Raw genomic sequence first — 13,143 nt, forward strand, 5'->3', positions numbered from 1 at the left:
GAAAACAGAAACAAACTGTTTTCTCCATTCTGGACAGCTGCCTTTTATCAGGAAGATAGTACAAATTTTTATTTAGAGTATGTGAAAGAGGTTGAGTGAAAGGGTGGAACAAGAGAAAGAACCATATTATGTTTTCCACTAATTGCTCTGTCGTGATTTTTTTCACATAGGTATTCACTGAGGGAGGAATAAGTGAGAGAAACAATCAACATAGTAACCTAAAACATAGGATGAAAACCTCATCACAATCTACTCCAACATTTCATGTCATGTGCAGATAATCAGCTGGCTTTGTTAAAACTATGCAGATATCTGAAAGTACAATATCCTCGATATTTGATGAGTTAATTTAAAGTTATATTGACCTGAAACTAATTAAAGTGCAAGTAAGAGAAGAGTAACATACCTCTCAGATGTTGGCTAGAGAGTGAAATTAAGTTTTAAATTAAGTTTTCAGGCTTGTTAAGTATTTCAAGCAAATATTTTGGCTTTGCCAGAAATCATAGGATCATAGAATGTCTGAGCTAGGAGGGCCCGAAAGATCATCCTGGCCAACCTGGTGTTCTTCAAACACTGCTTTGTATGCTTGTTCCATTGCAAGGGAAAATAATCTGCATGTTTTGCATTCATTTCAACTAAGTCCATCCAAATGTTAGAGGAGAAATTTGATGTCTCAACACATGTTATGAAGTTCATATAACATTTTTTTCCCAGTAGATCTTATTTCCTTATGTTTTTGTGGGCTGTAAGTAAGGCTGAGTCCCAGAAAATGTCTATTTGGTTTAAGATCCTGAACCAATTAGGTTCTGTTGGGCTCTAAGTTTACCATGCCTATTCTGAGAATCATAAAATGTAAGAGCTGGAAGAAATCTTAAGAGGTTATCTTATTTGCCCCCCTCATTTTACAAATTAGGAACTTGAAGACCAGAAAGAAAAAGTAAATTGCCTAGACAAATGGCCAAGAATGGATCCAAATTCAGTTCTCCTGATTCTAGAACCAGTGATCCTACTTCAGCTTTGAGATAACGAACATAGTCTATGTAGCCAGCCTTAGTTTCCCTCTTGAGCTCATCCCACATTGCCAGCAACTATTGGACATGACCAGTTGGCATCTCATTCATACCATCTCCAAAACTGAGCTCCATAGCTTCCCCCCAGCACTCTACAACTCCCAACTCCCTAATTCATATGGAGGGCATCACTTTCCTTCCAGTCAACCAGATTCACAATCCTTGTCATTCATCATTTCTTTATTCTCCTTCACCTACCATATCCAATTAGTTGTCAAGTCTTATTGATTCTACCTCCACCACATGCTACACATCTCTACCCTTCTTTCTATTCATACAGCCTTCACCCTGTTTCAAGTCCTTGTCATCTTTCACCTAGACTGTGACAATAACCTCATCATTGGCCTCCCTGCCTCAAGCTTCTCCTTACTCTCATCCACCCTCTACACAGATACCATTGAAATATACCTGAAGCACAAGCCCAGCCTTTTCGCTCCTCTGCTCAAACTACTCCAATGGCTAACGGGGACCTCTAGAATAAAATTCAGATGCCTTTATTTGTCATTTAAAGGTCTTCACAATCTGGCCCCTTTTTACCTTTTCATGTGCTCAGTGAAAGTCATCAATGTGATGTGGTATCCTATAGATATATAGATAGGTGTAGATATGAATTTGGACCAGATTGAGAGGCATACCTTATAAACACACACATACACATACCTTTTGTATATATTTATATGTAGGCATATAATTCCCATTTTTATGTATATACATACATGCATGTGAGAGAGACAGAGACACAGAGAGAATGTGAATGAGAATTAGGGCCAGTTTGGGAGGCATGACTTCCAGACCTAAGGAGACCTGATATTCTCTTCAATCTCTGCTCTCATCAGACATCATTTGAATTATGGTGTTCAATCCTCAGTTGTGTTCAGTTCAGTGGTCTAAACTGGGCACTGTTGTTTAGAAAGAATACTTATTCCAGAGGGCAGCTAGGTGGCACAGTGGATAAAGCACCGGCCCTGGATTCAGGAGGACCTGAGTTCAAATCCAGGCTGAGACACTTAACACTTACTAGCTGTGTGACCCTGGGCAGGTCACTTAACCCTCATTGCCCTGCCCCCTCCCCCCAAAAAAAGATTCTTTTTTTTTAAAGCATAAAAGTACTTTATTATTTTCCAGTTACATGTAAAGATAGTTTTCAACATTCGTTTTCATAAGATTTTTAGTTCCAAATTTTTCTCCCTCCTTTCCTTCCCTCTCCCCTCCCCAAGACAGAAAGTGATCTGATAGAGGTTTTATATATATACAATCACATTAAACATATTTTTGCATTAGTCATGTTGTGAAAGAAGAAACAGAACAAAAGGGGAAAACCTCAAAAAAAGAAAAAAACAAAAGTAGAAATAGTATGGTTCAACCTGCATTCAGATTCCACAGTTGTTGGTTTTTTTTTTTAAGAAAAGATTCTTTAAAAAAAAGAAAGAAGGGGCGGCTAGGTGGTTCAGTGGATAAAGCACTGGCCCTGGAGTCAGGAGTACCTGAGTTCAAATCCGGCCTCAGACACTTGACACTTACTAGCTGTGTGACCCTGGGCAAGTCACTTAACCCCCATTGCCCCGCAAAACAAACAAAAAACACACAAAAAAAAGAAAGAAAGGATATTTATTCCAAGCCAGGCCTAATTCAAGCCAATCTAAGGGTTCAGGCCAAGGACTGTAGTGAAATGAAACACTCATAGACCATCTAAGATATTTAAAATTTGAGGGGCTCCAATTTTTCTAGGAGTGGGTACTTTGTGCTTTAGGCAACCAGAAAGCTGCATCAGTGGCTTAAGGTCTAGTGTCCTGGATCAGTGGTGTCAAACTAAAATAGAAACATGGGGGATGGGGTACTGAACCGTGCAAAAGGATCCCTGTGGGCCGTGAGGTGACTTAGAAAACTACATATTAACATTGTCTTTTCTGTTGTATTTTTATTTTACTAAATATTTTCCAGTTCCATTTATGTTGTGGAAAACTATTTTACAAACACCTGCCCTAGAAGTCTCAGGATACCTTCTCTGCCTTTTAAAGAAAAAAACCAGCCCAGACTATGTGGCAGAGACTCTATAATAGATGTTGCTCCTACCACAACATTGATAAGTTAGACAGCATGCAAAGGAGGGCAACTAGGATGGTAAAGAGCTTTGAATCTATCACATAAGGATCATTTGAAGAAACTATGGATGTTTCGTCTGGAGAAGAGATGATTCCTGAGGGAAATGCTAGCTGTACTCAAATATTTGAAGGGCTATCAAATGGAAGAAGGATTATATTTGTTCTGTTTGGCCTCAGAGGGCAGAACTGGGTAAAAGCTGTGAAGAGGCAAGTTTGGGCTTGGTTTTAGAAAGAATGTTTTAACAATTAGAGTTATATCAAAGTAGAATAGACTACCCCAAAAGAGGTTGAGTTTCCCCTCCTTGAAGGTCTTCAGGCCAAGGCTAGAGAGAGGACCACTGGCCAGGCATGTTGCAGTGGAGATTCTTTTCATCTCTGAGTTGAATTAGATGGCTACTAAAATCTCATCCAACTCTCAAAATTCTGTGATGTGTTTTCCCTTAGAAAATGTAAGCTCCTTGATGGCAGGGACTACTTTGTCTTTGGATTCCCAGCATCTAGCACAGAACCCAGCACAGAGAAGGCACTTTTAATTTATTGATTTCCAGAATTCTTTGTAAACTTTAAAGTAACTTGTGAACAATGTGATACCTATTATTTTTTTCCCCTTCTAGTAATAGCAAAAATGTCAGACTTTTAAACTGGGGGGTGGAGGGGATATTTCCAACTTGTAGAAGCATATAAACTTTACTTTGTAGTTTGGCATTTTATTTGGAGGAGTTATCCAGATACATGTACTCATACATGCCTGCATACATACATATACACATATGTATACATGTATACACACACATATATGTTTTAAAATACACCATTATTCTTTTTTTGTTGTTGTTGCACGGGGCAATAAGGGTTAAGTGACTTGCCCAGGGCCACACAGCTAGTATGTGTCAAGTGTCAGAGGCCAGATTTGAACTCGGGTACTCCTGAATCCAGGGCCGGTACTTTATCCACTGCGCCACATAGCTGCCCCCACCAAGTCACATCTGAAAACTGCCTTGTGGACTAGGAGCCCAAAAACCTGTATTATCTTCCCAGTGCTGTCAGTGATAATAATCATATTCAAGACGTTCCACTTTGATAAGCATGTTGATAAAAGGTTTTCTTCTATACATTCATAGTCATGCTCAACACTTGTCATTATAGTATGTGCCCAAGGAATTTAATATTTTTTTTTAATTTTTTTTTTTAGTGAGGCAATTAAGGTTAAGTGACTTGCCCAGTGTCACACAGCTAGTAAGTGTTAAGTGTCTGAGGTCGGATTTGAACTCAGGTACTCCTGACTCCAGGGCCGGTGCTCTATCCACTGCGCCATCTAGCTGCCCTGGAATTTAATTTTTTTAAAGGTGACCATTTATTGAATACTCAATTATAAAGGATGTTATATCAAACTAAAGAAACCAAAATTTGGTGGTTTGATTTTTTTTTTATTTAAAAACTAAGCAATGTTTTAAAATGAGACAATAAATAGCAAATTTTTTTGAGCTGAATATGTCTCCATACATTGTGTATGCATACTTATACAGTTTGGATATGAAATACTTATAAGATTCTTATATGAAAAAATACTACATATATTCCATTCAGTGGAATTTCAGACTTCTGGTAACCTCAACTGTCTAAAATATAGCCATGAATCTAAAAGTAAAAAAAGTTTTGTCTTTACATGTAACTAGAAAAAAAATAAAATACTTATAAGACTGAAAAAAAAAGTTTTGAGATGTAGTTGCCTTGAAGCCCCATACATTGCTCTTTTTTTTTAGTCTGCTGTTTTTTTCATTTTGAATTTTTCTCAATTACATATAAAGATTTTTTAGTTCCATATTTTTCTCTCACCCTCCCTTCCCTCCCCCCTCCCAAGGCCAGCAAGCAATTTGATATAGGTTATACATTACTATCAAATACCTTCGAAATTACAAGGAACAAAAATAACTTACAGGGATCTGATATCCAAGATAACGTGGCACAGTGAACAAGGAGGTGGACCTGGGATCAGTAAGACCCAAGTTTAAATTCAGCCTCATAGACTTTACCAGTTATAAGGCTCTCCTGCCTCCCAAGATTATTCTGAGATAATATTTGGGGTTTTTTTGGGGGGGGTTGTATTTTTGTTTGTTTGGTTAGTTGGTTTTTGGTGTGGCAATGATGGTTAAGCTACTTGCCCAGGGTCACACAACTAGTAAGTGTCAAGTGTCTGAGGTCACATTTGAACTCAGGTCCTCCTGAATCCAGAGCTGGTGCCTTATCCACTGCGCCACCTAGATGCCCCCCTGAGATAATATTTGTAAAGGATTTTGCAAACCTTAAAGAGCTATATACATGCTAATTCTAAGTGGAGATTCACAGTTTTGTGTGGAATCTTTTTAGTATATTCTGCCTCAAATATGGAAATGCCATTTTTACGAATCACTAGGACAGACAGCAAAGTTACATATGTACTACACAGACACTGCTTTCAGTGAGCTTACAGTCCAATGGGGGTAAGAATTGTGATACAAAATAGAGCAAAATCAGTGGAAAGGAGATATAACTTTCACTGAGGGTGGAGGAAGTAGGGCAGGAAGGATCAGGTAAAGCTTCATGAAAGATAGAGCAATCTGATTTAGCCCCTTAGGGATGGAGAAACTTCAACAAATGAAGTTTGAGGAAAGGAGACAAGATCTACATATGAATACGGAACAGAAATGAGAGGGGGCAGGACAAGAATAAGGGACAGAACATAACCCAGTTAGTCTAGAACTTAGACAACATGAAGGTTAGCACAGTATAGTTGGATTGTAGAGGAAGGGGCATAAGCACCAAGGGCAGATTCCCCTGAACATTTTTTAATCGAAGAGTGGCATGATCATAGATAGAAGTGCATTAATGCAATCGAGTGGACAGTAGATTAAAGAGGGCATAGAATACTCACAGGAAAACAAGTGAAGAGGCTGCTATAACAGACTAGAAGAAAAAAGAACATGGAGTGAGCAAACTTCGTTGTTAATGGTCATTCAAACTCTGCTGCAGCAATTTTAATGACAGGAGCATCATTACTTATTACAGCAATCCATTTCATCATTAGATAGCTCTAAGTGAGGGGCAGCTAGGGGGCGCAGTGGGTAGAGCACTGGCCCTGGAGTCAGGAGGACCTGAGTTCAAATCCAGCCTCAGACCCTTGACACTTACTAGCTGTGTGACCCTGGGCAAGTCACTTAACTCTCATTGCCCCCCCGCCAAAAGATAGCTATAAGTGTTAGAAAAGCCCAAACTTGTTTTCTGTCAGCCACTGGAGCAACACAGAATAACTCACTTTTACTCTTCAAATATTCAATGACACCTGTCCCATTACCCTTTAAGCCTTCTCTTCACAATAACAAACATCCCTAATTTCATCAACCATTCCTTTAATATCATTGTTTCAAAACTCCTCAATATGCTGGTCATCTCCTATGTATTATCCAATAGTTTCTCAAGGTCCTGCTTAAAAATGTGGTCCTCAATAATTCTAAGCTTAGTTGCATCAAGGAAAAGGAAATAGTAAAAAAAAAAAAAAAAAAAACTCTTTGGAAATATTGGTTCCAGTGACTTAAAATTTTTTTTAAATAGTATTAATGCAACTCTTGAAGATTTACGAAGGTCTTTACATGTGTTATCTCATTTGATCCTAATAACATCCTTGAGAGGTAGATGTTATTATTAGCTCCATTTCACAGAAGAGGAAACAGAGAAGTTAAGTTACTTACCTAGGGATACACAGTTTTACTTACAGCTGGGAAGTATCTGAGGCAAAACTTGAACTTGGTTTATCTGCCTTAATAACATGTATGACTCTAGTATTTCCAGTAAAAGAATGGCTCCTTGGGTTTATATGCTCCTCCCAGTGTCATAGAGAGGAAGATTGAATTACAGAAATTATAGTGGAGTTCTTCATCTGACAAAATGTTCAAGATACTCTCTCCCCTCTGCCAGTCCTCATTTTGTATAGGTTTTTAAATTTTCTTCTTATATCCCTGTGAAAATGTTACATTTTAATCAATATTTCCAGTAACAGTGCTAAAGTTATGATATTCCTGATATTCCTATTTTGGTACATTTTCCATATTCTTGTGTCTAAAGTAGAATTACATTTAAAAATTCTAAATATTTTATGCATTAAAAAAAATTATTCTGTGCTGTCTCCAGCCGACTATATCCATAGCCTTTACCAGAAAAATGGTTAAGAGCCCCTGCTTATCATAATTACCTTTTTAACATCACATTTTATCTATATGCTGCTTTATAGTCACCTCATATGCTGTTTTATGCAACACAGATAAGTGACCGTGATTTTTTGTAATTATATAGCTTCCATGAGCATCAAATTTAAAAGTCTTTGTTGATGACTCTCTGAGAGGGTAAAGGAAGACAGGCATAGGAGGAAATCTAGGTGATATAAAACCAGACATTATCAGTGAATAAAAGTGAAAGAGAATAATCATTGTTAATTTTTGTCTCTACAATTATGATGGCTTTTCCAGTTTGTGAATAAAAGCATATTCTCCATGCAAACTATGTGATTTATTGAGGATTACAATGTTCTAGTCAAGTGAAAATGGTGCAAGAAGGAACATTTAAACTTTACTAATAATAGCAAAAGAAAAGAACCTATTAGAATAGAATACATTTATCACATTTGCCACATGGAGAGTTGAGGAACTTGATTGTAACCAAATGAATGTATATTAAACCAGATTGTTGTGAGGCTCAGGTTTTTATAGAAAACACTATTATAGATCCTGCCAGAAAAGGTCCTATTAAAATTTTACGTGTTGACTCTTAAGTTATTATAAATATATGAAAATGGTTTCATAAGAAGTCATGACCTATCCTACATATCTATACAAATAGCTTTGTATACTATTTAAAGTAAATCCCTATGTGTGTTAACCCTAACCTCCAATGTGCTAAGGTAGAAATAAAAAGACCAATGAAGTTTTAACTACACTATATTATACTTCCAGCTTTCTTTGACTTGCTACCCTAAACCATAGTTTTTTCCATGCTAACATATTTTGGCTTTTCAGTCAGAGTTGCTGAAAAATGATAATTAGAGGTAACCAAGCAATAAGCATTTCTTCCTGTCACATTAAGGAGAGGGATTCCAGTCTTTGTGAGCCTGCAAGAATCCTGCTCTAAAGAGATTTGCCTCACTATCCCATTTCTTTTTCTCCAGGTAATTGAAGGAAAGCTGGCCCCTTTTTTGGGGAAGGTCATTAAATTCGCCACCTCACATGTGTACAGCTGCAGCCTATGTAGCCAAAAGGGCTTCATCTGCGAAATCTGTAACAACGGAGAGATCCTTTACCCTTTCGAAGATATTTCGACAAGCAGGTACAAAATATCTTGTCTTACAAAATGATAGTCAAACGTTCTGTGTCCAAGTTTCAGGTCATCTGCATTTCAGTCTCCTCTGGCTACAGTGAGCCAAGGTTTGCTTACATGTATTCTACTGTATATTGGGTATTGTTTTCATCCTCTGGTTTCTTACTATGTTTCTAGCCTTGATGCCAAAAGAAGATTGCAACATTAAATGATATTTCCCACAAAATCATTTTTTAAGATAATTGGATTCATTTATCGTAGTGGAGAACTAGGTGACACAATCTCACCACCTTTCTACACCCAAGTGAAATACAGGAGCAAATATACCATTGGAGAAATAGAATAAGCCATCCATGCAGACAAGATTAAAAGTATATGAGCTTTGAAGAAATAAAAGACAAAAACAAAAAATAAAGAAAGAAAAGAAAAAGCCTTGAATGAATAGCTACATGATTTATTTTGCTCTTTACCATATTGTCCCATAGATGCAGCACAATACAACAATGAAAGTTTGAGGGGCACAATACAAGTAACTGTAGGTTTGTTTTTTCTTATTAAAGTAACATTTGTGGCAGCATAATGATGCTAACTACTAGGTGAGAGCTTCCCCCACCCGCCATACATGTTAGCAAGGCTATTATTACGGCTTTTCTTGAATCAGATAATAATCCTTATTATCTTTCCTTTCATCCTCCAAAGCATAAGATAAATACATTGTGCATGCACATGTGTATGTATATATTCCCAGGTTTACTCTAGAGCAAAGCTTCTTTTTGTTTTTTTTTTTAGTGAGGCAATTGGGGTTAAGTGACTTGCCCAGGGTCACACAGCTAGTAAGTGTTAAGTGTCTGAGGCTGGATTTGAACTCAGGTCCTCCTGACTCCAGGGCCGGTGCTCTATCCACTGCGCCACCTAGCTGCCCCTAGAGCAAAGCTTCTTAAACTGTGGGTAACTGAAGGTGGGGGTCACAAAAAATTTGACAGTAAATGTTTGATTTGTATACCTATTTTATATACCTACATACCTACAGTTGCGTAAAATTTTCTCAGACAAAAAGGGTCGTGAATGGAAAAGGTTTAAGAAGCCCTGCTCTGGAGCTCAATAATGCAACACAGTGCTTCAAAACAGAAGGTAAGGTCCAGAACCAAAAGGAGTCGAAGCATGTATAACGTGGCTAGAATATAAAGGTTGACTAAAGGCTATCCTGACTACTTACTAGACTGATAAGTTTGGGTTTTTTGTTTTTTTTATTTGGGCCGGGCAGTGAGAGTTAAGTGACTTGCCCAGGGTCACGCAGCTAGTAAGTGTCAGGTGTTTGAGGCCGCATTTGAACTCAGGTCCTCCTCACTCCAGGGCCAGTGCTCTATCCACTGCGCCACCTAGCTGCCCCTAAACTGATAAGTTTTAATAAACAGCCTTTCACATAGGCTCAGCCTCTCCCATCATACACCAGCACCCCCCTTTCCACATCTCAGGTGCAGGTATCTTCAGCTGAACAGCTGTTTTATGAGCACTATGTCTGACTCCCTATCTTCTAACCTGTGGCAATAGCCAAATTGGGCATGGCCTGGCTTGACTCACCAACTCCAGTCGAAAACACTCTGCTTACAGCAGCCTAAAAAGGAGTGTCATCAGCACAAAACCTGTTGACTCAAAGAAAAGAAAGCTTAAAACAGCACAAAAGACTTTACAGGTATTAAATGTCCTCTCATCCTCCCCCTTTTCAGATACTTCTCTCTAGATCCAATTTCTTTAAGTTTTAAGAATGTTTGAGTCTGAAGGAGCCTCGCCAACCCTTCCTGGAATTCTGAGTTGATAATACTTTCCAAGAACTATTGGAACTCCCTTGGTGTTCAGCTTCCAATCAAACATTAGGAGTGGCTTTAAAAAAAGTATAAGAACCTAAGGAAATTCAAAGCACCGTTTAAGAAAGAGAAAAAGAAAGACAGATAAAACTTTCATCAAGAAGACATAATTGAAACTTGTCTCCATGTACAAGAGCTAGTAGAATAATAAACATGAAAGCCATAGGCATGGAAGAATTAATAAAATAACAAGCAAATTAACTGACTCACAGATTGTTCATCATTTGTACTTAATGAGTTGTCTGAATTCAATTGCAGGTCATTAGAAATAGACTTAAAACCTTTTTCAGCAGCATAACTGAAGTAATTCTCAGTGGGATGACTGAAATTCATTAAACCATGTTTTACCAAGAAAGTGCTAAAATTACCAAAAATATTTGATGAGTAACTTTTTAACAGACTCTGGAACCCTTATTTGTGCTTCCTGTCATTGGAACACACTGGGTATGTGTAGCTTGTTATGGTAGGTTAGATTTCTACAAGGCATTTCATGTACCCTGTACCCAGAGCTATAATTGAGTCACTAGCCAGCTTCTTTTTCAGGAGAGTTAGTGTGTTTGTTAGTTTCATTAATTTTTCACTTATAATCATTATAAATTGTTAAGATAGCTCCTCGACCATGCCCCTGATTACTATAGTTAAAAATCATATTTAGAAGGGACTACAGGTGATGCAGTGGATAGAGCACTGGCCCTGGAGTCAGGAGGACCCAGACACTTAACACTAAGTAGTTGTGTGACCCTGGGCAAGTCACTTAACCCCAATTGCCTCACCAAAATAAAAGAAAGAAGGGACTACTAAAAACTCTACCTTGGAAATTGTTAATAACATGGTTTTTTCTCAAGAAGATTAAATGCAAATACATTTCTAGTATGAACAGGGAGCAGCTGAAATAATAGATTTCAAGATACTTAAGTAAAATTAAATATTTGAATCTTGAGAAATGGGTTCCAAGATTGCCTTACTTTGACCTAACCTAAAATACAATTTCTTTCCAGAGGCCCAAAACTACATTACAATTTTAGGAGAGGAAATAAATAATCTTAGTAATGAAATTTTAAATCCAGAAGGAAAACAAACAGTGCATTTGCTTTGTCTTTTGGGGGGGGGGCACGGGGCAGTAAAGGTTAAGTGACTTGCCCAGGGTCACACAGCTAGTAAGTGTCATGTGTCTGAGGCCTGATTTGAACTCAGGTCCTCCTGACTCCAGGGCCAGTGCTCTATCCACTGCATCGCCTAGCTGCCCGCCCCACCCACCCCACCAAACAGTGCATTTGACCTAATTAAAGGTAACAGAGGCACTAAATTTAAGAATTATTAATGTGAAAGTTAGTTGTGTCAGTTTGGATAGTTCAAGAAAAGGAAAAACACGTAGAAATGAAGATGACACAGACTTGAGATCCTTAAAGTCATCTTGTTACCAAGCCTGCAGCCCGAAAGTTCTACAGTCACTTTTCTCCTCTAATTCCTAAAGACTTCTTTCTGTTTATACTAGGGATATGCGTTCCACCCCTATGATGCTGCCATCCCATGAGCCCTGATGGCCCAGTACTTCACTTAATACAATAGCAATTCTCCTCAAGAAAAACTTGGAGATGGGACAGCTAGGTGGCACAGTAGATAAAGCACCGGCCCTGGATTCAGGAGGAGCTGAGTTCAAATTCGGCCTCAGACACTTGACACTTACTAGCTGTGTGACCCTGGGCGAGTCACTTAACCCTCATTGCCCTTCCCAAGAAAAAGAAAAACTTGGAGAGTATGCTCTGCAACTGGTTCCATTCCATCTGAATTTCCTTATTTTTATATGATCCTTAAATCACCTTTGCAAATATGAAAGGAAATGTACTTCACAACTTTCAAACACTTTATAATGCCCCCAGTCAGATTTGAATACATGTATACTTAGCACAATGTGTGGTACAATGGAAGTAGTATTGGATATGTAGTCAGAGGACTTGGGCTCAGACCCCATCTCTACTGCCTTCGACCTGGGCGACTCTGTCACTTGACCTCCTTAGACCTCAGCTGCTTATCTGTAAAATGAAGGGATCAGGCTAGATGATCTGTAACGTCTTTTCCTGCTCCAAATCTATTTAAAAGTTAATTCCAGTTCCCAAGAGCCCTTTGTGGAGGAATCAAATATGTCTCTTTTAAGCTCGCTGGAAAATCCATGATTTTAAGAACTCTTAAATAAACACATCACCAGAGGATTGACTACCAGGTGACACATTGGGGTGGAGAGAAGGAAGCAGCCGCTCTTCTCCCAAGAAAGAGGGGCTATGTGAAGAGTGAAATGAGCAGAACCGAGAGAATGTTATATAGAGAAATGTTAATGTTGTTCAAAGAACAACTGTGAACAACTGAGCTATTCTGAGTATTATAAATGTTCGAATCAAGTAGAAGGGATCTATGAAGGAAGATGTTATCCATCTCCAGAGAAAGATCTGAGGAATACAAGTATGCATAGTATAGTTTCACATATATACATATATATGTATCTGTGTGTGTTTTATCTGTGTGTATATGTATACACACATATATCTATGTTAAATGGTGGCCTTCTCTAGAGCGGGATGGAGAGGGAGGGACGGGGGAAAATTCAGAACTTAAAATGCAACCCAAAAAATTCAATTTATTTTTTAAAGAGGGGGTATGGTCTATCCCAATGGGGAGAGCAATGAAGCTCCCTCTACTGAGCTTTTGAATTATGAATCTTTTGAAGTACTGAAAAAGCCAAATAGACTTCCCTATGAGTAGGGAAAA

General features: G+C 38.2%; 1 protein-coding gene across 2 annotated transcripts in view; it reads left to right on the forward strand.

Annotated features, from left to right (window-relative positions):
• PLEKHM3 (pleckstrin homology domain containing M3) overlaps window positions 1–13,143 on the forward strand; it is a 245,302-nt gene that overhangs the window by 189,632 nt on the left and 42,527 nt on the right. For both annotated transcript variants that reach the window (XM_043997007.1, XM_043997008.1), the window contains one exon: window positions 8,367–8,524. In XM_043997007.1, coding sequence (XP_043852942.1) covers window positions 8,367–8,524 — 158 coding nt within the window. The remainder of the gene's footprint in view (window positions 1–8,366; window positions 8,525–13,143) is intronic.

The sequence above is a fragment of the Dromiciops gliroides genome, chromosome 3 (assembly GCF_019393635.1).
Source record: "Dromiciops gliroides isolate mDroGli1 chromosome 3, mDroGli1.pri, whole genome shotgun sequence".
NCBI classification, from domain to species: domain Eukaryota; kingdom Metazoa; phylum Chordata; class Mammalia; order Microbiotheria; family Microbiotheriidae; genus Dromiciops; species Dromiciops gliroides.